General features: G+C 38.1%; 2 protein-coding genes across 5 annotated transcripts in view; one reads left to right on the top strand and one right to left on the bottom strand.

The window, feature by feature from the left end:
• The window catches only part of KCNIP4 (potassium voltage-gated channel interacting protein 4), a 109,170-nt gene extending 102,453 nt beyond the window's left edge, over window positions 1-6,717 (top strand). The window contains exons 4-7 of the mRNA XM_045771403.2: window positions 167-274; window positions 2,149-2,253; window positions 3,635-3,697; window positions 5,226-6,717. Coding sequence (XP_045627359.1) covers window positions 167-274; window positions 2,149-2,253; window positions 3,635-3,697; window positions 5,226-5,273 — 324 coding nt within the window. The 3' untranslated portion in view covers window positions 5,274-6,717. The remainder of the gene's footprint in view (window positions 1-166; window positions 275-2,148; window positions 2,254-3,634; window positions 3,698-5,225) is intronic.
• Window positions 113-27,487, bottom strand: PACRGL (parkin coregulated like). Of its 4 annotated transcripts, XM_045771400.2 has the most exons (10): window positions 27,346-27,487; window positions 23,512-23,579; window positions 23,233-23,387; window positions 20,249-20,316; window positions 18,317-18,407; window positions 15,927-16,061; window positions 15,375-15,482; window positions 11,244-11,324; window positions 8,131-8,227; window positions 113-7,349 (listed from the first exon to the last, which is right to left on the bottom strand). In XM_045771400.2, exons 2-9 carry the CDS (start codon window positions 23,561-23,563, stop codon window positions 8,171-8,173), a joined length of 747 nt encoding a protein of 248 aa, XP_045627356.1. In that variant the 5' UTR covers window positions 23,564-23,579; window positions 27,346-27,487; the 3' UTR covers window positions 113-7,349; window positions 8,131-8,170. The 4 variants fall into 4 exon arrangements, with proteins under 4 accessions (XP_045627356.1, XP_045627357.1, XP_045627354.1 ...); XM_045771401.2 differs by lacking the exon at window positions 8,131-8,227; XM_045771398.2 differs by lacking the exon at window positions 113-7,349 and having other exon boundaries at window positions 7,928-8,227.
• Window positions 27,488-27,603: the final 116 nt, after the last annotated feature.

Below are 27,603 nucleotides of genomic sequence, written 5' to 3' on the forward strand. Positions count from 1 at the left end.
CAAGAAACAGATCAAGAACACATTAATTATCTGGTTAAATAACGGTTCAAAATCCAGAGGGTTGTAACCCTTGTTTCCACCATTTGAGAGAGACTTTTATCACAGTTCGAGCTTGTTTTTTTTTTTTAGAAATGTCATATGAAATTATACATTTATTTCTTTTTAGGATTTCATCAAAGGTCTTTCCATTTTGCTCCGGGGGACAGTTCAAGAAAAACTCAACTGGGCATTTAACTTGTACGACATAAATAAAGATGGCTACATCACTAAAGAAGTAAGAAATGCCTCACCAGCACAACTCTCCTTTGGGCTGTTTCCATTTTTTTTAACTTTAAAATGCTGAACAATTGAAATTATTCATTTGAAAGTTGTGTTTTTAGGAAATCTAAAGCATTTTATGTGGTGGTGGTGAAATACTCTAATAAAAAGCTTTCAATGGATAGGAATAGTTTCTGGTGCATCTTCAAAGTAAATATAAAACACATAAGGATTGCACCCCTGTTTCCTAATGACATTCAAAGAAATACCGTAAATTGGATAAAGACTGTGGTTGGAATCAGGAAGAAAATGTATACAAACCATGCTCGAATATTCGGCCCGTGACCTTTTTTCTTCCAATATAATGTGGAAACAGATACAATTTTAAAATTACAGAGACTGTGCAATGACCTATACTGTGTAGAACATGACCTGAGGGAAGTGGTGTGGCCCCCAAACACTGCCAGGCAGGCTATCCAAGAAAAAAGGCCCACAGACCAAATTAAGAAGCTCATAGGAAATGGTTTATTAAACCACACAGTGACAAGGGGAAAGGGATGGGATAAGTTAACAAATTTAGGGTAGGGTCCAAATGAAGTTGAGACATTACAGGAATCCTGGGGGATGCTCTATGTTCATATGTCCTTTCTCACTGACTCACTTGCTTTCCCCGAAGTTGAGATTTGAGCATGAGGCCCCTCAAACAAAAGGTACCCTGGGCCAATGACCTGACCTTGCTCGATTAGACATAGGGACAAGTGCACCGACCACAGGTATAGTGTGGCAATTACCTGATCAGAGGCCATAGGTTTTGTGTTTTTTGAGAAGATACATGGGGCCAGAATATTTCTCCCCAATGGGTGGCTGAAGACCCCATGAATATTGTTTATGCGTACTGAGCATATTCTGAGTAGTCAGTGCCTCTTGTAACTTGTGGACAGTAATACAGGAAATATTTAGTACTCGATGCCTCAGGAATATTAGGTACCTCTTGGCCCTTCAATCCCTTTCTATCTCTATGTTTAACACGAACATGCTGGTCTTACACATAACACATTTCATGAATTCTGCCGAAGTCAGACAAACTTCTTGCTACTTATCTAAACTCAAAACATCTTAAAATGTTTTACCTATGATTTATAAACTATAAACTACTTTATCATTAATAAGAGAATTGAATACTCTCAAAAGTAAATGTATATTACATCTGTATTATCAACTTAATCTAGACTTTTATATGGAAATTTCAATATGAAGGAAGCAAATGTGAAACAATAAATTTGAATGTCTGAATAATTAGATATTATTTTTACTCTGATTGAAAATGACAAGTCAAAAACTAGATTTTGTTTTAATTAAAAAATTAAATTTCAAGGGATTTCCCAGAGTCATACATCCTATTTTGACTAATCTACATGTGTAATTTTTTCATTTAAAGCCATACTAGGAAAAAACAAGGAAAATCCTAATAAGTTTTGAAACTTATCAGTTAGTTTAGTATAATGCTCATGATATGGAGTTCATTTTCAGTAAAAGGAAACTGATAATCAACATATAAGATATATAATAACTCAATAAAACAAAGATAAGTCTATAGGAAGTCTGGAATGTTTGGAAATCCAAACATTAAACCAGAATATTCCCTTACTGATCATCTTGGATATGTAGGAATTTACTTCATTCTGAAACCAACATCAGACTTAATTCTTATATTCTGACCCTGCTGCTTTTAAGGCACAAAACTGTTGGCTTTTCCTCTAGGACAACCAAAAGGCACTTAATGAAAAATTACAAAAAAAAAAAAAATTTGAAATGGAGTAGGAATAATCTGTCAGAGTGGTTTCTTCATACAGCACATGCAGCCTCATGTGAGTGCCTTTTACTTTTCAGGAAATGCTTGATATAATGAAAGCAATATACGATATGATGGGTAAATGCACATACCCTGTCCTCAAGGAAGATGCTCCTAGACAACATGTCGAAACATTCTTCCAGGTAAGGATGCAAGTAGGAGTCAGAGAGGGAATGAAAAAGAGTAAATTTCCTAATGCTTGTAAAGTGTTACGATAATTCAAAGGAATGCAAAAGAAATAAAAAACTTTTATTGAAAGGGACAAAACAATAGAATATTAACCATCATACTAATTTTGTAATTTTAGTTTTGAATTTATTGGAATACTGGTAACTACACTAATTGAAGATTCACTATATCTGAGACAGAACACTAAGGAATTGCTGTTTTGCATGTTTTTGTGTTTATTTTCAATAAATTCTCAAAAGAATCCTTATGGTTATAAATCCTCTTTAGCCTCAATTTACAGATGAGAAAACCAAGGCTCTTAAAGTTTCCACAAACTGCCTGAACTATTGTAGCTAGAGGGCCAGATTTTATCTAGAGCAGGGACTCTAGAGGTCCCATATGATTCTTACCACTAAGGTAGGACTAGCTCAGTTGGTACAGCCACTTTGGAAAACAGTGTGGAGTTTCCTTAAAAAGTTAAAAATAAAGCTACCCTATGACCCAGCAATTGCACTACTGGGTATTTACCCCAAAGATACAGATGTAGTGAAAAGAAGGGCCATATGCACCCCAACGTTCATAGCAGCATTGTCCACAATAGCCAAACTGCAGAAGGAGCTGAGATGCCCTTCAACAGACAAATGGATAAACAAGATGTGGTCCATATATACAATGGAATATTATTCAGCCATCAGAACGAATGATTACCCAACATTTGCATCAACGTGGATGGAACTGGAGGAGATTATGCTAAGTGAAATAAGTCAAGCAGTGAAAGACAATTATATGGTTTCACTTATTTGTGGAACATAAGGAATAGCAGGGAGATCTTTAGGAGAAGGAAGGGAAAAATGAAAGGGGGTGAAACAGAGGGGAGATGAACCATGAGAGACCATGGACTCCGGGAAACAAACTGAGGGTTTCAGAGGAGACGGGGGTGGGGGGATATGCTAGTCCGGTGAAGAGTATTCAGGAGGCACGTATTGCATGGAGCACTGGGTGTTACATGGAAACAATGAATCATGGAACACTACATCAAAAACTAGTGATGTACTGTATGGTGAATAACATATCATAATTAAAAAAAAAAAAAAGAAAGGACTAGCTCACGCTCTGAAGCAGTTCCTCCTCTAGGGCAGGGACTCTAGAGGTCAACCACATTCTACTGAAAAGGGAACAGCCTAACAGCAGCTGGCCATACAATTCTTATCACTAAGAAAGGACTAGCTCATGCTCTGAAGCCTCCCTGTAAAACGGGCAGGTGGACTCTTAATTAGCTTCAGCTGTGAGGGTATCAAGGGAGGGTATCAAGCGAGAAGTCTGAATAAAGTTTTTTGTTCTTTTCTTCCTGAACAGAAAATGGACAAAAATAAAGATGGAGTTGTTACCATAGATGAGTTCATTGAAAGTTGCCAAAAAGTAAGTAATGGTAGTAAAGAAACTATCCCTTTTGCTTTCTAATAGCCAGACTAAGTAGAGTCAGCTAGCCACCATGAACTGAGCAAAATAACAAAGCTGACCTAAGCTTACCACTTGTACACTGAGAGAAGCCTACCACTCTGAAAACAAGGGTCAGTTTATAATTCAATTAATTAACATTTATAGAGTGCCTACCCCCAGGAGAGCTACGTAGAAAGCCCTAAACATACGAATGTTCCACATACACTGCATTTTTGTTTCCTAAATTCTTTAGAGAGTATTCATCACTGAGGGTTAAAACATATGTGAGATTTGAACTGCTCTCTGCCCAGACTGAGCATATAACGTATTATCTCCATAGACTCAGAATTCCAGGATAGCAAAGTATACATCACAGGCCAAATCTGCATCCAGTTTCCGGGGGAAACACATTGCTTTAATGTATGCGCACCAGAAACGGCTCTTAGGTTGAACCAGGATTGGTCTTCAGTCATAAAAAAATAAAGAGCAGAAAATGCAGAGGAGAAATCCAAGTGGTTTTCCATTATCTGGTGGGATACCAGTTTTAACTTATCTAAAATGATTTGACTTGATGCATGGGTAGAGCCACAATTAAGAATAAATACATTTAAATAAATATTGAGACAATGAAGTTTGTTGATATTTTAGCTTTTCTCCTTTGATTTTCAAACTGACATACTTTCCCTTTCTTGGTGACTGCTTGTTTCTCAACTCGTATTTCAACGTGGTAGCCTTTAAGAGCGTCAACTTGGTGACATTAACCTGCTGATGCTGTTCCTTGGCTTCTAGGACCAGAAGTCAGCACACGTTTAGCTACTATTTACCATTTTACTGTAAACAGCTCACCAAGTGCCATTCACAATCTCCAAGTGCCCCTGTAATGCCCAAAGTCTGTCCCCTGGTTTCTAAGGAACATGCTAAATTGAACACAGCCACTGGCCCAAGGTGGCTCTCAAACAATCCCTTCTCTGGCACTGAGAGGCCATTTTTAAAGGTGCCTAAAGGCCCTACAGATTTAGCCCTAACAGACCTAAAGAGAGAGTGAAAGGACTATAGAGATGTCTCCCAAGCCCCAACCTCCAGTCCTGAATGGAGTTGGCTCTTAGTTCACACACAAACCCTGTTTCCTTCTACACGTACAAGTCTCTGTGACTTGGCCTGCGATCTACTTGGAATGCCAGAATTTGCATTTGCTCACTTATTTTTGGTCTTACCCTCGGCGCCTCTCTAGTTTCCATTCTGGCATTCCAATTTGAGAAACAGTCTCTATTAACACCAAGTAAGATTCAAATGAAATATTTAAAGCCTGCAGACTCAACAAAATGTAAAATGGGCTCTCCATATTTATCTATATGGAAAATGGATAGGATGATATTTATATTTGCAAACACTTAGTATTTGAGCTTTCGGCTTATGCAGTGGTGGGGGAGGCAGTACTTAGAGGCAAACAGTGTACTTTCCCTTGCAGAGATGCTTAATTTAATCCCACTGTGCTTCTCCCTTACAGGATGAAAACATAATGCGCTCCATGCAGCTCTTTGAAAATGTGATTTAACTTGTCAAATGCATCCTCAATCAAACAGACAAATGTGAACTATCCTACCACACTTAAAGTTGGAGCTACCACTCTTAGCATAGATTGCTCAGCTTTACACTGAGGCATATGATGCAAACGAGCTTTGTTTTAATATAAAGCAATCCCCAAAAGATTTGAGTTTTCCAGTTACAAATTTGCATCCTTTTCATAATGCCACTGAGTTCATGGGATGTTCTAAGTCATTTCATAACCTGTGACTATTCAAAAGTAATAGAATTTGGCATATAGTTTTATTGATTCTTCAGCCATGGGATTACTGAGCTTTCACATTATCAGTGATTTTAAAATATTGGTGTTTTTTGCTACTCAACCGGATGTATTCAGCCCCAGGATTTTAAATGGTTTTCTAAAATATTGGCATCTGCATTTAATTTCCAGAAATTAATTTCCATGTTTGTATGCTGTAATTCCATTTATACACTAAGTAAACAAAACAAGATTACTATAATTAAAAGCCAAACACACACACACTGTCCCAGTTTCTATGGATTTGCTGCCTTCTGTTAAAGATATTCATTTATCTGGCATTTTTTATAACATGAAACAAATTAGTTCATCACCAGATGTCAGCATATGCCTAATAAAGCTTATTTAATAAGCATTTCTTAATTTTTCATAATACATATAATAGCCAAGGCCTACATAATGTATATAATTTTGGATTTGTCCAAACCTAAGGCTGTTTTCTATTGTGTCATTAAGTGGAGGTCCCAGAAGGTGTGGAACAAAGCAGTTTATAGGCACACGCAAAGGGTTAAGATATCTGCCCTCTAGTACATGGTAATACTTAATGCCAAGTAATTCCTAACAGCATTGAAGGCCTATTCCGTCCCCTTTCCCTTGACTCCTTCAAGGTACCTTTCTATTACATGCTGTTCAGGGACAGAGAGACCTGGACTACCCAATGCCTATAGGGAACAAAGAGCAAGCAGAACTCACTTGGAAACCCTCAGTGAGTCCATTCTATCAAGAACTACCATACCAAAACTTCACTGAAAATGAAAATAAATGCTAAGCAATTCATCTGGACTGTATTATGATTTTTGCTCATCATAAAACTCCAGTAATTCAGATTCTTTTTAATGATCAGAAGCCAAAATTGTGAAGTTGCCACAACACTACTAAGGATACACACCCCCTCCCTGTTCTGCAGAAATCTCACAAAGACCAAGAGGCTACAGTTGGAGGAAATTTGCAACTGTCTTTGCAACAAAAAATCAGGTATCTATTCTGGTGTAGAGATAGGATGTTGAAAGCTGCCCTGCTATCACCAGTGTAGAAATTAAGAGTAGTACAATACATGTACACTGAAATTTGCCATCGCGTGTTTGTGTAAACTCAATGTGCACATTTTGTATTTCAAAAAGAAAAAATAAAAGCAAATAAAATGTTTATAACTCTACTGTCTATGTTATAGGTATTTATTCCAACAAATTTCATAAGTACTAGTTTAAAAATATTATGCTTTTCATATGGCACTGTAGGATTGTACTTATCTTTGCCTTAAGGTGGCACTCGGTACAATGAAGAAGAGTAAAAGCAAGGCCCGTGGGCAGGCACACGTTGTAGCTAATAGGATCTGAGGATGTGACAGGTGACTAGAGACCTAAGAAAAGAACATCCAGACAGGAGGACCAGGAAGGACAAGAGCTCTGAGGGACACAAGGGCATTTCTGCAATTATGACTCTTCAGAAATTACTTGTACTTTTTAAAATTGCAGCTGTGAGACTGTATCTGAAATGAGAATTATGAAGAGGTCACTCCACATATTCGACGGATGGAGCAAAGAAGGTGTTCTTCAGTGGTGCTGAGATATAATATGGCTGCTCCCCCAAATAAAAGAGTGACCCCCTAATCTCCATCCCTCCAAAAGCATATCTGCTTTGGGTTTGGTGTGACTACTTACGTCCCTATGGTCTCCCCTCTTGCCCTTAGGATGGAAAATCTTATTCCTGTTTTTTCTTTCTTGCTCTATTCCTTTCTCTTGTAGAATGATCCAGCGTCAGCTTCTACGTCGTCACTGAGAACTATGCCTGTAAAGTAGGTTTTAAAAGCTTTTTAAATTAAATTAACCGTTAAACATAAGCAAACACCACAACAAAATCACTGGGTACATTTAAGAGTTTTAAGATTTTAATTTCTGAATATCTTCATGAAATGAGTATCTTCAGTATTTTCAGACTATGGGATACAAAAATAACATTTACTTAAATATAATTAACACCTAAATTTAGGTAGTTTTAATGAGTTGTAATAAATAACATACTTACAAGAGAATTTACACATTTAAAAAAATGTCTTAAACTAGGATACTCTGGTATGAAATTTTTCCAAGTACTCTATATCATAAAATACATATTTACAGATAATAATTAACAGTGAATTCACAAATGTTTGTCCACTACTTTAAATTTCCATAGCCTTGATAAATATCAAACCCAAGAAATGACAAAACGTCTAAAAATAAATGCGCATCTACAAACTGATGGTGAAAGGGATATAATTATAAAAGGCACTAGAAAATAAATACAAATACATCTACTATAAACCCAATAATGGTTGTTCGCACCAAACTGTAAAAATATGAAAAACCAATCCCACAAAACTGTACTATTATAGAACTGTTTTTAATAGCTTTCCATTATTGACCACTCTTTTTTTTGTTGTTGATGAATAACTTTTACTATGATTCAGTGGAACTGTGTATACTCATCTTAATCCAGGAAATAATGAATGGTGGCTGTGATTGACAAAAGAATAAAAGGAAGTGAATCTGAAAAGGTTCCCTAGGTACCCATGGTCAGCATTTAACACCTGTCACCGGGAGTAACAAGATTTTTGTGGGCTCCCTTCTTCAACAGCATATGGAGCAATATGTTGGAATTTTAGATTTGATGATGATAAGGGTTCCCTGTCAACAGAAAAAAAATTAGCTTCATTAGTATCTTGCAGGGTTCCCCTGATAGGTATTACATCTTTTGGAGCATGTCTAAAAAAGTATCTGAAACCCAAAATAAACAAAATGGAATGAGAACAGAATGATGGAATGAGAAGTGGAACTTTTTTGTGAGCTGAGTAAAATATAGGCTGTCTCCTATGGTTTTACAAAATATTTGGGGCGCCTGCGTGGCTCAGTCGGTTAAGCAACTGCCTTAGGCTCAGGTCATGATCCCAGGGTCCTGGGATCAAGCCCCATGTCAGACTCCCTGCTCAGCCTGGAGCCTGCTTCTCCTTCTCCCTCTGCTGTTTCTCCTGCTCTCTCTCCATCAAATAATAAAATTTTAAGAATAAATAAATAAATAAAAATTAAAAATTAAAAAATAATTAACTAGAGGGGCGCCTGGGTGGCGCAGTCGTTGGGCGTCTGCCTTCAGCTCAGGGCGTGATCCTGGCGTTATGGGATCGAGCCCCACATCAGGCTCCTCTGCTATGAGCCTGCTTCTTCCTCTCCCACTCCCGCTGCTTGTGTTCCCTCTCTCACTGGCTGTCTCTGTCTCTGTCAAATAAATAAATCTTAGAAAAAAAAAAAAATTAACTAGAGAAATAGTTAGGAACCAGACCACTAGTATTTGAATCCAGCTTCTACCGGTCACTTCACTGTCAAATCTGGGGCTAATTATTTCTGAGCCTCAGTTTCTAGATCTTTAAAGGAGGATAATAACAAAATCTACTCCTAAGAGCTGCAGTGAGCATTTAAGGAATTTAATGTCCAAAAAGTACTCAGTTGAGGGGCGCCTGGGTGGCTCAGTCAGTTAAGCATCTGCCTTCAGCTCAGGTCATGATCTTAGGGTCCTGGGATCAAGCAGGTGTGGGGCTCCCTGCTCAGCAGGGAGCCTGCTTGTCCCTCTCCCTCTCCCCTAGCCACCACTCATTGTCTTTGTCTCTCTCTCAAATAAATAAAATCTTTTAATAAATAAATAAATAAATAAATAAAAATAAAAAGTACTCAACTGAGTCCCTGACATGCAAAAACTTCCCACGTGCTCAGTCAAGATGGAGGTGTGTCCAGGTATGCACATTTTCAAAGACAGACATGCCTATGACTTAGGATGAGAATTGTATCAAGTTAAGAGTGAACTGACTACTATCAAAGGCAGGTAGTAAACTGATCAGTTGTAAGAAAATGACACTGCCTGGAGCTGACTTTTCTGTCTCCCCAGAAGTTGAGTGTTTTCATCGCTGGGGACACACAAGCCCCAAGAAATGAGAAACTGCAATAATGAGAAGACTCTTTCAAAAACTCATTTCTACTATCTAAAAAAAGAGAAAGATATATAGACATTTAAGTTTTTAGTAGGGAAAGAAGGGCATTTGTTAATTTCATGAAGGATTACAAAGTGCCAAAAGCAAGCATAATGGTCATTAGGCCACCAGAAAGTGTGATCGTTATATTAATGGTACGCCAACAAAAAATCTCTGATCAAATATAAATTATTAAAATATCATATAAGACATTAGATGAACAAGAAAAGAAAAAGTCTGAAGGAATAAACATTACTTAACTTCAAAATGCTTTAATTCTGTATTAGCAGGATTCAAAACTAATGAGAGTGAGTGGCAGTAAGAGTAACTCCCTTGCTAGCTACCTCTGTGGCCCCGGGCTGGTCATCTACATCCCTCTGTATTCCCCTCCAAATCTCAGAATGCAGTTTCTAAAGTTTTATTTACTTGAAAGCTATGCCCTCCTCTGCACATTCACCCTTGAAATCTAACATGTTGGGCCTGTCCCTTCCCTCTTGCCCCATTCCACAGGATGTGTGAAAACCACCTTTCAGATTGAAAGCTGTACATCAATATTTAGCATCTGTTTACTTGCATTTCACAGGGGAGGAAATGACAAATTATCCTGCATTCCAATTCTCAGAAGCACATTTGCAAGCAAAAAGAATGTCCCTTCTGCTGAGAGACACTGGATTGGCTGGGGGATGGTTGTGTACATCTCAACAAGGTGTCTGAATGCTAATCCTCCACACGACAAAGATCTCTGTTATCTAGTGGTCTAGGGATTTACTTCCTCCTCCTAAACTTTATTCTAGGCATTCCTCATGGAAAGAATATAATGAATTTTAACAGTCAATGGAATTGGTCAAATTAGGTAATTTAGACAAAGCTTAAACTAACACACCTGCTATTTTAAAATTATATAGGATCACACAAAGTTTCTTTATAATTCCTTTAGAAAGTACCTCCAATGAAACAAAGTTCTTCAGTGTTAAAATAATCACATGCAACCCTATCATTAAGATCTGATTAAATGTAATCTCCAAAACAAGGTAGGATCACTGCTTTACAGAGATACTTCCAAGACTAGATTATGTGAACAGTTCTTTAAAGGATGAAAATCCAACTAACCTAGTTATTTGACACCACACAGATAAGAATGAGATCCCCCCCATTCTTGCACACTCCTGCAAGTCAGAATACTCGGAATCATCCTTGCGTGTATGTGTGTGCGTACGCATGTTCCAGAACATGTGCACTTCCAGACATGGTATCGCAGCCATCTGAAAATCTCATTCAATCTTTGAAGATGGGAAAATTGTAAATTTTTTAGACAGAAAAGATGGCAAATGAAAAAAAAAAAGCACATTCTTCAGTGAGCTCTCTATATTAATCCTTTTGTTTTCTGAACTTTCCTATGGTCTAAGCAAGAACATCCAAAGTACAAAAGCTGCAAAGCTGCGTGACATGGAGTGCCACACAGAAAGCACAGAGAAAGTGTACGGGCCCAGTGTTTACAGAGTCTGGTCTGAATCCCAATGCTCAAAAACTGGGACCTATGCAAGACTGAAACTCTGAGCTCTCATATGAAAATAATATCAACTCCACATGATTACTTGTGGCTGAAATAATACATGTTATACAGTCAATTTTGTAGTGTAAAAGTAAAAAAATATAGATGACTTAAGGAACAATGTTTTACTTACATTTCCACCATGCTGCTCCAGCTTCTGTAATGCACTGGTAATTGGCTCTTTGAATTTCTTCTCTCTCAGTCTCTTGGAAAGCTTTTAAAGTAAGATTGGGAGAATGAAATGATTTGAAAAGTAACAATATTCACCAAAGGCGTAAGTAAAACTTCACTGAAGAGTATGCTAACTAGAAATAAAACCACTGAGACCTTACTGTATAGAAGTACCCAAACACCATTTGTTTTAAACTCCAAGGCTTCTTTTAGATAACATCTCATTGAAATTTATATATAATAGATACCATCATATTTGTTAAAGAAGAGTTCACATTACTTCAAATCATACAAATCCTGTAAAACCCGCTAGGGTATGGTATCCACAGTAAGTTTTCTATGAAACTGCATACTTTTCCATTTTGCAAGAGCACTTGGAGAACCACGATGGAAAATTAAGCCTCTTAAAACACATGTGTTTCCTATATAGTGTAAAAAGCAAAGAGACAAAAAGGAGAGAGTATTCGCATGAACGACTGTAACAGTGACAGGACATTTAGACTACAAACCACAAGACCACCTGTCCCTAGGCATGGCTTGAATGGGCTTCAGACAGAAAGGTGCAAGTCTGACTGAAAAGGAAGAGCACAAGGCGAGGGAGGATAGAATCACAGGAAGAAAGAGGGAAAAACAGCAATTCAGATCATCAGGCACAACCTGTAACAGCATTCTGCCACCAAATGTCTGCATTACTCAACTCACCCAAAGACTAAACATTTCAGCCGAGAGCAGGACTTGCTCATGGCTCCACTTTCTGGGAATACAAATGAAGCCCAGGAAAGAATTAGTCATTGATCAAATACTTATAAAGGCCTATCCTAGAATTGGTTTCTGGTTCTTCCTCTTTGCATCGATGGAAGAAACCCAGGAGTGCTTCCCACCACTGAGCACTGAGAAGCAGGCCCTTCAGTCAGGTCAGTGAAGATGAGGAAGGTCAGAAGAGTCCCCAAAAGATAAAAAAGTGAGAAAAGCAACTCTAAATGAGAGGCCAGGCAGCCCTGGGGATGGACAAGAAAAAATGCCTCTTGGGGCACCTGGGTGGCTCGGTCAGTTGGGCTTCCGACTCTTGATCTCAGCTCAGGTTTTGATCTCAGGGCCATGAGTTCAAGCTCTACATTGGGCTCCATGCTGGGCATAGAGCCTACTTGAGAAAAAAAAAAAAGAAAGGAAAAGAGAAAAGGAAAGAAGGGAAAAGAAAAGAAGGGAAGGGAAGAGTAAGGAAGAGAAAGGAAGGGAAGGGAAAGGAAGGGAAGGGAAGAGAGAAGGAAAGAGAAAAGAGAAGAAAGGAGAAGAGGAGAAGAAGAGAAGAGAAGAGAAGAGAAGAGAAGAGAAGAGAAGAGAAGAGAAGAGAAGAAAAGAAAAAAGAAAGAAAAAAGGAGAAAAAGTGCCCCTTGCACTTTTGATCCGATCTTTGGTTTGCTTCCTACAGACCCCATTACCCAGGAGTAGTGGCTTTTGGGCAGTTCCATGAAGCACCACATCCAGGATCACCTGATATACTCATTCAAAAAGCAGATTCTGGGGTCCTACCCCATACTTATTTAACCAGAATCTCAGATTGCAAAGGCCTAGGTTCTGCATTTTTTTAAGATTCCCAAGTGATTTATTTCCTCTTTCCCCGAGGGTGGGTCGGTGGAAGTCTGAGTGAAGCTAAGACAGGATTTGACTTATTTTGCATATGAATAAAATGAGCTGTATCTGGGCTCAGTAACTGGTTTCGAAATCAAGAAAACACTTCCTTCAAATAACATCTAATGCAGAGATCTATAAACAAAAAAATATGTAAATCAAAATGGAATCTTTCTGGCTAACAGGTAACTGTTAGGTAAGGAGGTAAGGAGGAGCACCAAAGCACCTCAACAGATCCTCAGAGGTGCCTGTCTCCTGGTGGCGGGTGTGCAGCTAACAGACCACGATTTAATCCCACATGGCAGGTCTCTGTGGTTCTCTCCTCTGTGGAATACCACCGGCATGCAAAGGCCAGTGTGGTATCCAGATCTTTCCAAAGTGTTGACATTCCAGGAGGGTGAAAGGTCCCTTTAAGTCAGCCCAGTCTAAGAAAAAGCAGGGTTCTGGGGAGGAATGTGAGTGACCAAACATTAATGCTAGTGCCCCAGAAAAATTAAAACAACTTACATATTTTAGTTGTTAATCTGGCCTTTTCTTTCTGCTCTGGGGGGTGGGACTGGGAGGCTTTTCAGGAAGCGGAGGTTTTGGGCCTTTTCTACTTCAAGTGCGGGAAGGATCCAGTGTGATTCCTTTTCTCTGTATATCACACCCCCTTCACCTCATTCCAACTTTCTCAGTGGATGTCCTTGCTACTTACTTCTCCAAAAAACAAAAACCACTCTCCACAAGGGCAGAGGGCATATTGTTTTTTGGTCACCATTAGAGCCCCAGTGCCTACAGCATAATACTTGGCACACACGGGAGGACAGAGAGCAACAGAGTTGTTAAAATGTTGATTGTCTGACTGGAGCAATCAATCTAAAATAAGCCATTTTGTATATTAGGATAAAATTCCTGTGGTTAGTCAGGTACAACCTGCTGACCTACAGGTTATAGGCAAACACCTGCCAGGATTCTCCTCCTTCTCTTCTAAGGCTTCCCACATCTTGAGGTTTGAGAGTCTATTCCCACTGTGTCTTCAGCCCATCAAACACCTGGTGCTGGTGGGAATTCCTCTCCCACCATTCCTAACCTCAGCACAGCAATCCTGATAGATTCCCTACCATCCCTCCTTTCTATAGGTTTGGCCAGATGTTCCTGGGGTGTATTAGTCTCTCTGCAGAGTAAGGAGTTAAAAATACAGTTCAAGGGGGGCGCCTGGTTGGCTCAGTCGTTAAGTGTCTGCCTTTGGCTCAGGGCGTGATCCCGGTGTTCTGGGATCGAGCTCCACATCAGGCTCCTTCACTGGGAGCCTGCTTCTTCCTCTCCCGTTCCCCCTGCTTGTGCTCCCTCTCTTGCTGGCTGTCTCTCTGTCAAATAAATAAATAAAATCTTTGAAAAAAAAGATACAGTTCTAGGATCTCTCAGATGGATGGGTCCAAGAAAAAAACAGTAGAACTATGATCAAAATACATGCCTCAGCTCCGAACTACAGAAGGAGGCACACAGAGACATGCTAGCTGTGGGTTACTGCAGCAAGGACTTTGTTTATCAGTGAAGGATTAACTTCGCGTAAAGAAAGGATTGCCCCTCGCCCCTGGCTCCTAGATGGAAAACTCTAAGCCCTTGGTATCACCTGCAGATAAGAGTATCTTTGTTCCAGGCGGCCTTGGGCCACAGGATCTCAGCTCAGCTTCTGGAGAGGCTAGAGATGAAGGTCAGCCATGCAAGCAGTCTGTCATGCTAGCACAGTGGGCCCCTAACATGAACCCTGGACACCACGTTGAGGTGAGGTTCTCAGGATGGCAATACCTCATGTGTGCTGCCGCATATCCCTGCTGGAAAAAGCCAGCCCTGTCCACACAACTCCACTAGGAGGAAGGACCACTGGACGTTCCACACTTGGTCTCTTCTGGGTTCTGCTCTATGTACCTCCTTCCTTTGCTGATTTTAACTGGTATCCTTTCACTATAATAAACTGAAACAGTAAATATCAGCTTTTCTGAGTTTCACGAATCCTTCTAGCAACCTAAGGGTAGTCTTAGGGAACTCCTGAACTGTCCAATATCCCAGTGTGTACATGTCCTCAGGATTAAACTACACACAACAGGAAAACGTCTCATCCTGAATACTATTTATAGACTCACTAAAAAACTTACAAGGAAAAACAAAGAAAAAGACGAAAAACATGGTTGTGGCAATGCACAATGACACAGGAGCAGGTATAAGCCGTCCTTATAATTCATGGCTCATCAACACGGGCATAATACCATTGTACTGCTCTTAATTTTTGTCCATTCAACTTTTACTTGCTTTTCATTACAACCCTAAATTCTGCTCAGGTAGGTGCTTTCCATTAAAAAAAATAAAGAAATTAAGATTTCTGAATCAGTTAATGATTAATTTGAAGCCACTAAATCATGACGAGATACAGACAGTGCATGGTACACATACACAACCACTCTCTCATTTTTTCAGTTCTTACACTTGTAAGCAGATGTTTCAGATGGTCATTTAGAGAAGGACCAACGACGACACTCAGCTGCACGAGAGCATTCAGTCCTCTTGCAAACACCTCATCATCCAGGTGGACCTGGGGGGTTAGTTGGGACAGGAAAGGAAAGAGAAGAAAAGAGAAGTAAGAAGAAAGGTCAAGCAGGAAAAAGTAAGACTGAGCATACAAAATCAGAGGATAAGCAACTAAACCCAGAATCACCCTTTAATGCCGGACCATCAGGAAACAAAAAGTAAATTTCTGGCTTGAGTGAAACACTAACTAAACCCTATAGCAGCATGCAGCCAGCCTGATGTGAGGTTTTATTACTTTCCCTTATTACTCAAAATGTCCCCTTTTACCTTTCGTATATCCTCTAAAGGCATCTTCAAATAAGTAATCATCTGTCCCTGAATAATCGTGGCCTAATTTTGCACGCACATCAAAATCACAGGTAAAGGACCAATTTGCATATAATTTGGAAGAAAAAAAACATAAAATATTCTAAATGTACCACAGAAAGTCCAAAGGAATAGAAGATACCAGAGCTGCCTTTAGCACAGGAATCAGTCTCGGAAGCAAAGGTACAGCTTTCTCAGGAGCGCCCTGGACCAACAGTAATTCTCTAAAACCCTCCTTTGACACAAAGGTGTACGGATGTTTCGTCTCTCTCAGACCCTGCCAAAGACAAAACAAACAAACAAACAAGACTTACTACACACCTGGTTATGCTAACAACAAAATCCTCACTAGTCTAAATGAAAATCAAGTTTTAGTATGGTTTTCCTAATCATGATTTATAATTTCAATAATTACGATTTCAATTAAACCCAGAAATTGTGGAACAAAGGACATACAGGAGGCAGGAAGAATTTCTAACCACAGCAAGGAAGAAAAATATATTAAAAATGAAAGGAACAGGAAAAAAGAAAGGAAAACCAAGGGAAAATAAAGGAAATAAAGAAGAAAGAGAAAGGAAAGAAGGAAGAAAATAAAAGGAAGGAGGCAAGGAGAGGAAAGGTAAATAAATAAATAAAAGAAAAACAGAAAAAGAAACCCTCACTAGGATACTAAAAACATTTTGTATATACTCCCAAATACTGACTGAACACACAAGAACTCAATCTAAAATGCTGGTTTACAACTACTGCTTTATGGGCAAAATTATTAGACCGCCTACCTTCACGGTGATTTTGCAACTTGTTTAATCAGTTTCTAAAATATTATATTTCCTTCATATTTAAGTATTTTATATTAAGATATTTTAAAAACATCTTTTCGTATGTTCAAAAAACACTGTAAGATTTTAAATATCATTTTTAACTTTGGGATGTGAAATAAAAATATGAAAAAAAAACCTGTATCATTTCTTTTACCCAAAATGCATCAGAAAAGATTAGATAGTACAGTTTTATGATATAACCCATCACTTTGAGTCAAGAAGAGCCATCTGGCTTTTTTTTAAAATATCAAACAAAAAAAGCAATAGCAATACTCCCTCAGTTGGACTAATTATTTTTTGTCAGTAAGTATAACTGGCTGCAAAGTCATACCTAAAAATACTAATTTTCAACCAATCTGTCCTTTAGACCAAACTATCTGCTTCCAAATAGTGATCAAACACCTCCTTTCCTGGATGCTTTTGAAAACTGTGCTGCCAAGCACACCAGCACACTTTGGACCACAGGTTCTAGCATCTTGAGAGTGCCCCTACCCTGTTTATTTTAGAGATGAGGAATCATCAGGTCAAGAGGTGAAGTGGATTTCCACAGTGGTGCTACTGTCAGTACTTCCCCACTCTTAAATGAGTAGAGGGGAAGGCTGACAACGTACCCAACACAGAAATAAAGGCATTGGTGTTTGGAAAATAATTATTTAAAGGACTAACTTTATGTGATCTCCACTAAACACAGACTCCCTGTAGGGACTCCCCAGATTAAACCACTCCTCTCCCCTTGTGATTAGCAGGAGCAAGTTTTCAAAGGTGTCACTATAGTACCGATTCATCTAAAAAATGGTTTGTTACCATATGCAAAAGGTTTAAAATTCTTAAAAGAACTAATGAAACACTGATACATTTTAAGTTTTAATTACCAAGTTTAAAAGGATTTGATGAAAACCGAATTTCAAAATAGGCTACCCATAAAAATACACTGCTATCATACCAAAATAATTTTGTAATAAATTTTAAAAAAACAAAGACAACAAAAATGATCCTTAACTCTTAAAAAAGACAAGTATCTATAACTTAAATATAAGACAACTGGCTAATTCATTTCTCAACTTGTGACTCTAGCAAAAGGAATAAATTTCACAGAAGAGATCACTGATTCACCTCAAGCTAACACTCTGCCAACTTTTTCCTGATATAAATGTTAAATAGTTTGAAGGAATTTATCAGAAGTTTTCCTAAAATCCTTTATCAAAATGATCTCCATGATTTTCTACTTAAAATGTACAGGCAGGCAAAAGCCCAGACAATTCTCCAAAAGGACGTTTAGATAGTTAATATCAGTTCCCTAAGAAACATATCACGTTCACATTAAGCATGACTAGTTGTATAGAAACAGGTCAACCACTCCTTGTTATCTGATGTAGTTTAGGTCAAACCACTGATGTTCTCCTGATATGACTAGTTCCATATGATTCTAAGTACTTTTATTTTTGGAATTAAGTATGAATATTTCTTTCACTTATCTACAATTCCCTGTGTAGACTAAGTTGTTTATAAACCTGATTAATCAGTTTCTAATAAACATATACTGATCATAATTAATTCCTAAGGGAGTGTGGTATTTTAATGACTATTGTTTGGCTCTTATTTCAAAAGTAAAGAATAAGATTTACTGATGCATTACAAAATAATATTTAATACAACTTTTAAAGTTTTTTTTTTCCCATAAATATTCAGGAGAAATGGAACATACATTTACCTCAGCTAAAGTAATAAGAAGAGGATCAAATGGAAGATTTTCAGGAGGACATTCCCACTGTAATCTGTGTTTCACTGAACCATGGACCAATCTAAAATAGTAAACATCAATGACCATAACATGGACAATGTAATTATAAGCTAAGCAGTAATTATCTAACATATTCATACACTTTCTAGACCATAACCTTACTAGAACTATTCTGTAACACGTAGGAATACCACAGCTTGAAATGATATTACGAAGACATCTCATGCAGCAATGTCTATAATCCCACAAACTCCTACTCTTTCACCAAATTGTCTGATGGCCAAACTAAACTCCACATTTGTTAAGCCTACAGTTTCAGAGCTTGAGCATGCTGCTGTCTGTGAGTCTTAATACAAATGCTACACTTGACATGTTTCAGTCATAATTATAACAAAATAGATAACCCACAGATGTGCAAACAAAGAAATGTGATAATGAGAAACAATAACTTGTTGTATATGGAATATTATTTTTCAGATACGGATCACTTACCCCTAATAATTTGAAGACAAGCTGGATTTTAGCCCTGCTAAACAGAAAACTGAGGGCAGGAGGTTAAGTAGCCCACACAAGGTTACAGAGTGGTAGCCCCTTCAGTTAGAGTCACTGCTGCTTTTTTTTTTTTCCCTTTTTTTTTTCTAACAGCTTTTACTGAGGCATAACTAACATTCAATAGGGGCGCCTGGGTGGCTCAGTCGGTTAAGCCTCTGCCTTCAGCTCAGTCATGATCTCAGGGTCCTGGGATCGAGCCCCTTGTTGGGCTCCCTGCTTGCTTAGCAGGGAGTCTGCTTCTCCCTCTACCTCTGCCCCCCCCCACTTGTGCTCACTCTCTTTCTGTCTCAAATAAATAAAAATCTTTAAAAAAATAACCAATATTCAAAAAAACTGCACATGGTTATAAAGTATAAAATTTGATACGTTTTGATATGTGAATACATCAGTGAGTCATGATCATAATTATGACAGTGAACTTACACATCTCCCTCAATTGTTTCTTCACCCTTTTGTAACATTCTCAACTTCTTTGACACCTTTAGCATTATTTTCTTCACAGCAAGAGGTCTCGATAACATTTTTACTATTTTAGCAACCATAATTGCTTGGAGTAGGAAAGGGGGTATAAGAACCCTAAAATACCACTTCAACTCAGAATGTAAATTAAAAAATAATAACAATAAAATGAAGAATGCTTCTTGAGCTTATTCCTCCAAATCCGCAGATACCATTACAAACTACATTTCTTGAATTTTAGAACAACAGAAAGAATGTTGTGATTACTCTTCTCACAATGAAAATGACATTTTCCATCATCTAGAACAGGCTAAAACTGGATATACTTAGAAGAAATAAACATTTCTTGGTAGTGAAACCTTAAAATGGTATCACTCTATTAATAACTATATTGTTTTCTTTAAAACAGTTCTGATGTCTCTCCTGAAAGGTGGCAAGAACTGTATCAAAAGTGAGCAAAAACAGCTGTATGTACTCATTGAGAAATATAATTTCAATAAATACGATTTTTTGAAATTTCTGAAATATCATTTTGAAAAATAATGAAACAGTTTCATTAAATTGTCAACTTTCAGTTTACAAATAAAATAGGACTAATAAATAAAGTTTGCAACTTGCTCAAGACTGTGAAGGCTTATATTGTTTCAGAAACTGGTCCATTCAATTTCTTAAATTGTAGATCTGTTGGTAATTCTATTTTGGAATTAAAATGATCTTCTTCAACAATGTCCCACTATCCATACCGGTCCAACAGCCAAAGTGTGAATAAGTCACCTTTGTTTCAACCTCCCCAGTAAATAAAATTTTCAATACATTTAAACTAAATAGTGTTATTGATTTTACTCAATTATTTTGAATAATCTGGTCAGTTATAACCTGAATTGATTTTACCTGCAAGGAATACCTCCTTTAGAGTAAATGGCTGCAAATGCGGAAGGAGCTCGTGACTGTTCACCAAACTGAAATAAAAAACAAGAATACAATAAATAGACTATCACCTCCACTTTGTGATGATACCTAATCAATTTTAATCCGGCTGAGGTCAGAGGCAAATGGACATCCTGACTTTCAACCCATGACACTGGTATCAAGGTGCATCACTCTACTCAGCAACACAAATGAGGAAAATTATCAGTCCTCCCAGTACTGAACCACAACCACACGTTCTGTATTTCATTTATACCCCTAACGTGTTTCGGAAGGCTTAAAGGCAGCTGGAATCACATGTAGAGTAAATATAATATTGAAAAATACTAAGAATGAACATCACAAATAAATATAACAAAGGTAATACATCTTTCTACTCTCCACCACTGTGACCTTTCAAGGTGAGGGGTCCATGGAGAAGAGGTAAGTATAGGGAAAGCAGATTTGTTTTCAGCCTCCAGCACATCTCCTACTTGTCCTCCAGGCAAATATGGATGTCTGGGCGGCCAGAGAACCTATAATTTCTCCAAACTCGTTTTATGCTTCTCCAAAAAAGAAAGGCTTAGGATGGGCAGGGGTGATAGAGCTGAAGACAGAGCAAGGCTTTCATAAACACATGCCTGGATGAGTCCGCTCAGATACAGAACTTCACAACTTTCAGTTTGTCTCTATGTTATCTTAAGAATAAATTAGCTCTGTGTTCCCAAAGACCATGTGAGAGGGGATCGAGCACAACAGTTAAACAATCACAGCATACATAACTTCAATACTGTTGATCAGAGACATAGATAATTTGGGCACAAAAAAGTAAATATTTTATCACATCGTACTTTGAATATAATCAAATGAAATATAGTTGGCCAAAATATGAAATAAAAACTCACTAACCTATTTTAAAGATATAACTAGCTAAAAATATTTTAAAAAGCACATGCAGTAATTAAAAAATATATGTAAGGGGATAAGTTTACAATTAGCTCTTTTTCCTCTGGAAAAACACAGATGTCTGAAGTTAAAACACAGATGAGATTTCATTAGCATACAGTATTATAATAAGATTCATTTACAAACTTCAATCCACATTCTGCATAATAATTCACAGAAATAGTAATGTTTCATTCATCTAGTTGTAATTCCTAATAAGAAAAATATGTTTTAAAAACTGTTTTCAAGTAATCATATTAGATAAGGAAATTTGAAAAAATGTTCTTATAGTGGGGGAAAAATTAAGACAACTTAGGGCTACAGACACTTTTCTTAGTTCTAGCAGCTATTAGCAAATGATCTTACTTTTTGAACCTATAGGTCATGTAAATAATCCTTAAATTTCCGAAACATCCACCAAGACAAAATTTCTGATTTGAAATTCTAAGCAATTCCTTTCCTTTTTTTTTTTTTTTAAACTCCTTTTAGAGATAATCATAGTTTCATCTTCTAGGTCCCACATTAACAAAAAATTTTTTCTACCAATGGGATCATTTCATCAATTTTTACCAAATTTTACCAAAACTCCATTACCACAAACAAAACTGTAGTCCCTTCAATTTTTAACATCATCACAGACCATATTTCAACTCTAAAATAATCAACATTATTAAATATACCCCAGTATACTGAGTTAAAAAAATTTTAACTTTTGATTCAAGTGAAATACTCAAACTTTACACACGTTCAAGTGCATAAATTGTAGGTATATAGACCAGTGAATTCTCCAAAACAAACAGTGGTGTACCAACACTCCGGTGTGGAAAACCTGAATGTTACCAGCACCTTAGAAACCTCCTCAGTGCCTCTGCCCAATCCCTAACTACCTTTTTCCCCAATGGTGAACTCTATCCTGACTTCTAACTAACTTTGGATTGGTAGCTTTTACAGATTTCAGACATGACCTTGTCTAATATACTCTATTCTCAGGTCAAATCATTATTTCCCAAAACGTTCCTTTGTTTTTCATAAAATTTAAGATTTGGGCTACTTATATTTCTATTTTAAAAAGTTCTTCAAAGAGAGGAAGTAGACTGAAGTGTCACCATGAAATCTCCCAACTAAACATGGGAAAAAGCAGCAAGAGCAAGGAGATAGCAGGGCATTCTTCAGTAATTCAGCTTGACACAGCGCAGATTACAGAAAGAAGCAAAGGAACACATATGCTTACACTATTTTTCATTTGTAAAGTCAGGCAATCTCCTTCTGCCCTTGGCCAGTTCATTGTATCCTTGCTGTATTTTACCTGCCATCAAAGTCAGTGTCTCAGCCACTCTCATAATCCCCTTTGAAGGCTAAAACCATGATCATCTTACCTATGCAAGGCTGGGGAGACACCACCTGGTGTTGTAGCACAGGTGTGCTCACCTTTTGGATAATTCACTGATCCACACACTTATAATTATTCACTTCCATGTGCACAAATCTCATGTTTGTTAAATCTGATTAAATTGCTGTCAACAGGCAAAAGGAGGCTAGTACTATAGTTGGGATTTCTGGGGGAGTTAATTTATAGATCATAGCAACATCATCAGAGATGTTTATGCAAGCATGTTATCCCTATGTCAACTGAATACAAGTTTATTCGTTGATATTAGGAAGTACTAGAACTATAGTAAATAAAAAATAAAGCTGATGTGCAACATTTTACAGTCTAGTACACTCATCCATGAATATCACATTCTGGTTATTGGATATATCACAACTGGTTATTCTCTACACCTTCTCACTTCCACACTCACATCATTATTTCCATTCTTCATCATGATTACCATACGCCCTTTGTCACTAGCTTAAATGTAACAAGAAAAAATTTACAAACAAAAGGAACTTGGGACAGCACTCAGAATGGTTCAATAGTGTGCTAAATGTCTATTACTTTGTTTTTTTATTATTATCATTATTTTTTATTTTTTTTATTACTTTGAAAAATCTACCGAGCCAGTAATGTCTTTTGTACCTACTGGGTTAATGGTCTTAGGGTTAAGTTTATCACTTGGTCGAGGATGAAGTTTTCTTGCAGTCTCTGGAGAACTGGTTGACGATGAGGAGTTGCTTTGTTGAACTGTAGTCCTATGTTTTATCTGTATGCTTGATGATGTCCTTTGATCACAGCTACCTGGAATAAACAGAAGATCAACAGAAAAAGAGGTGAAAGAGATAAAGCTCACTCTTATCCACCTGTATAACAATGTGTCTGTTAACAAAATTCACCGCTTCATGTAAAAAGTGATGCTCTGTACCTGCCTTTCTGTTTCGCAACTGTGTGCCTCCATGGCACTCTGACTTCTGCATTGCTTCCCTTTCACTCCTGCAGTCAAATGAAACTTGATTTTAGAATTTTTGGGAAGAGGGGTTCATTAACAACATTAAGACCAAAACAGAACACAGTAGAAAATATAATAAAAGATACACAAAAAAGGTATGGCATGGAACAAAATGCCAGAAAGACCGATAAGAAAATCTGAAATGATACCAACTTGAATAATATCAATAATAGCAAATGGAAAACAATCTGTTAGAAAACAAGATGTATAAGAATAAACTTTTTTTTTCCATTCATATTGTCAAAATACACTTTCAGAAACTCAGTTGCAAACCTGTGGCCATATTCAGAAAATACGGACTAGATTTCTGAAAGGAGAAAGTGGCTGGCACATCCCTAGCATCTCTATCTTCCTTGGCCTCTGTATTTCCAAAGTTCCAAATGCTAACATTGGCGTATCAAATCTTATATTTCAAGTGACATAATGAATTCTCCTACTCAATGTACTACAAGCTCCGTAAGCTGAACATAACCACAACTAAGGTTATCACACTGAAGTTATGGAATTGTTAATTCAAGGCACACCAATTTTCTGGTCCCTCATGCTGAAAAACTGAAGACCTTCTTTCCCTGTCTTCTTTCCCTTCACTACCCACACTCAACCCTACGGATGTGACCAATGTGGTGTGATAAGATAGAAGGAACTGTTGGCTCAGATCGGGGTCTGTAACCTCATCTCTACCAATTACCAGGTTTATGAATTTAGGCAGATTATTTAATCTCCCGAAGTCTCGATTTCCAGATATATTAAAAGGGAAGAATAATACAAGCCAATGAAGGCTATTGCTGAGGAGTCGATAAGGTAATATATCAACTTGCTCAACCAGCCAGTGATGGTTCCCTTCTCCCTCTTCCACACTTCCCTCTTTGCTACTAATGGGAGAACTCCAGTTCACAGTGATGATTTTCTGCCCAAACAGATTACTTCTAAACTTTTATCTCTACCAAGGAACCCTCCAGCACACGCACCCAGATTCAAATACCCAACTGCCGGCTGGCATTTCTAGGTCTAGTTCCAATCCCAAGTTGCACGCAGCCTTTCCTGATCTTCTCTGTTTCTCAAATGTACACTTCCACGGCACTCTGATTCCTGCACTATTTCCTTATTTCTACTCAATTACTCCATTCCCTCACTTGCACAGCACTCCAGTTATTCTTCCACTAGACCATTTCCCACTTTAAGCCTTTAATATTATTATTAAATATATAAACCACCCTTCAACTACACTGTAGGATCTTCCTTTAAGGCAAAACGGGTGAAGCCTTCTTCTACTTCCAAATGACAGTTTTTCATATATTTGAAGACAGACTCTCAACTCCTTAGTTTTATCCTCTTCAGGATAAACACGGATGCTTTTTCAAGTGATTCCTCATGAGATGATTTTAATCTACTAGACAAATTAGAAATCTTCACAAGGACGAAACTCCATGTAATTCAGCCCCCAAATATTTCAAACATGATGTAACCATTTCAAAGTGCCTTGTAAGGATAAATTAAATGTAAGACTGTTTCATACACAGAACAATTTTAAATTTCAATTTTCTTTATTTAATATATTCACCTAATTTTCTCATCCTACTACTAGCAGGTGACTTACCTCCCAATATCGCACTTCACATTCATTCCCAAGGCATTTTTCACAATTATGGTAATTAATGCCTCATTGAATTTGTCAGATAATATTATAAGATAAGGTAAAGCAGGCTTTAAATATGTCAACCTAACACTGCACTTCAGTGAATATTCAGCAAGTATTTACGATTGTACCAGGTTTCTGTTTTGAGAAGGTCCTGATGGGAATAGTATGATCTAAGTTTCTGTTTAAATAAATAAATCGGTGTCTACGCTTCTTCAACTCTGTACAATTGGGGGTAATTATAGCAACTACTTTTAACGTTGCTGAAGACTAATAAATTAATATTTCTTTTGATCGTAAGTTTTAATAACTGTCATAGCTGAAAAGCACAAAGATCCCACACACACACATAAGAAAAGCAGAGTTGGTCACATCAAACCACGATGCATATTTTTCAAAACTACCTACCACATCTACAAAAGTTTCTGCTGGAACAACAAATTCCTACCTTCCTTTACGTAAAAAAATTGTTCCTGAGAGGTACCAGTAGGAAGGTGCGGCATTATATTTTGAACGAGCTCAAAAAGCCATGGAAACTCTTCATTTGAAAAACTTTTAAAAAACATGCTAGAAAACTGAGCTTCCAAGGATTTTATGCATACAGGGCAGTTTTTACATGTAATATACTTATGTAATTTCCAGCAATAACATCAAAACACACATACACGATGCAAACATTTCTATGTCTACCTTCAAAACACTCTATATTAGAGAGCTTCTTCCCAAAAAACCAATATTTTTGACTTCTTGTTTAAAGTATCACCCTTTACCTTACAAATTAAGTATTTTCAATTTTTAAAACTAATATCCATCTGGGAGGGGTGCTCGGGTCACTCAGTTAAGCGTCCAACTCTTGATTTCAACTCCGGGTCCTGAGATGGAGCCCTGAGACTGGCTCCGTGCTCAGCAGAGTCTGCTTGAGATTCTCCACCCCCACCACTCTGAGCACTCTCACTCTAAAATCAATCAATCAATAAAATCTTTAAAAAATATATATCCATCTGGGAGCATACCACTGACAAGAAAACTGGTACATGAGTTTGTAGAAGAAAACTGCTTAATTCATCTTACATTTAACTCTTTTGAGTGCTTTTCCATTAACACATGGAGGGTGGTGTAAAGAGGTAATAATGGTGAGAGGAAGTGGAAAAGTAAGAACTATTTTGTGCTACAAATATTATCAGTCACCTCTCATTCTTTTACAAAACAATACAAAGATTCTAAACAGGCACTAGAGTCCACTTGACCCAAACATCTGAACTATATCATAGTATCTGAAAGCAAGCAAACCAAGCAGGGTCCACAGTGGAACTCGCACTTTCCCTTAGTTTCCTTAGGTGCTACGACTCATCATCTCATCTGAAAGGGGCTGTGGATATCGTGTCAATGATAGGAAAGCATACTTTTGTTTCATTATTTTGGATAGGTCACATATCCTATTTCTTTCCCTATATGCACTTTCTTCCTGCACGACGCTTTGACACCACTGAGCTACACCGCTTGCTAAATTATCAGGGGGCAGAGGCCACTTTTTTTCCTACTCTCTCATCCGTTGTTTTGAAAGTTCCAAAAGCGTAATTGGCACCCCACTAAAGAAGCCATGATCCATCTCTATAGTTCCTTCAAATTCCGAAGTGCAGCGACAAGAGCCCAATATCCAACTATCTCAATTCCTTTTTTACCGTAAAGTAAACCCAAAAGGCCAGTATTGAGGCTTACACATCTGCTTTCCATTTGCCTACCCTCTTCCCCTCCAATACCATACATTTCCAATAAGAACAGTTCAAGACCAGGGTGCTGTCAAACTCAGAAAATAAGGACGACGTGTACAAAAAAATAAAGAAAAACAGAGTTTTCTTGCTTTGTTTTAAGGAATGGGGGCGGGGGTAGACGTCCGGTTTTCCATTAAGGCCAACGAAGGCTACTCTCCACCACAACCAGACCCCTAGAAAGGAAGCGTGCGCTCTCGGCGCTCCGCAGCTCCAGGGTCCTTGGCAACGAGTCCGGCGGCCTTAGCAACAAGCCAGCGAGGAAGCCGGCAGGGCCATGACAGCACGGGCGGCACCGCGGAATCCTCGCACCCCTGGCCCGGGGCACCCACAACCCGTTCCTACCGCTTCTCTCCCGCGGCGATCTGCACACCAGCCCCCACGCCGGGTGGGATTTTCAGTCCGGCGCCCTCTCCCAACTACCCCACTCCCGTCCCCCACCGACGGGATTCAGGGAAAATGAGGCTTCGCGTGGTGCCCGGATCTGGCGGCGCCGCACAGTGACGTCAGACGCATGCTGCGTCCTCTAAGCCTCTAGCAGGGAGGCTGCAAAGGCGCAGGGCAGAAGAGGGTTGCCCTGGCAACGAGGCGCCGGGAGTTGAA

Source organism: Ursus americanus, chromosome 8, assembly GCF_024610735.1.
Source record: "Ursus americanus isolate L20-20 chromosome 8, mUrsAme1.1.p, whole genome shotgun sequence".
Lineage (NCBI taxonomy): Eukaryota > Metazoa > Chordata > Mammalia > Carnivora > Ursidae > Ursus > Ursus americanus.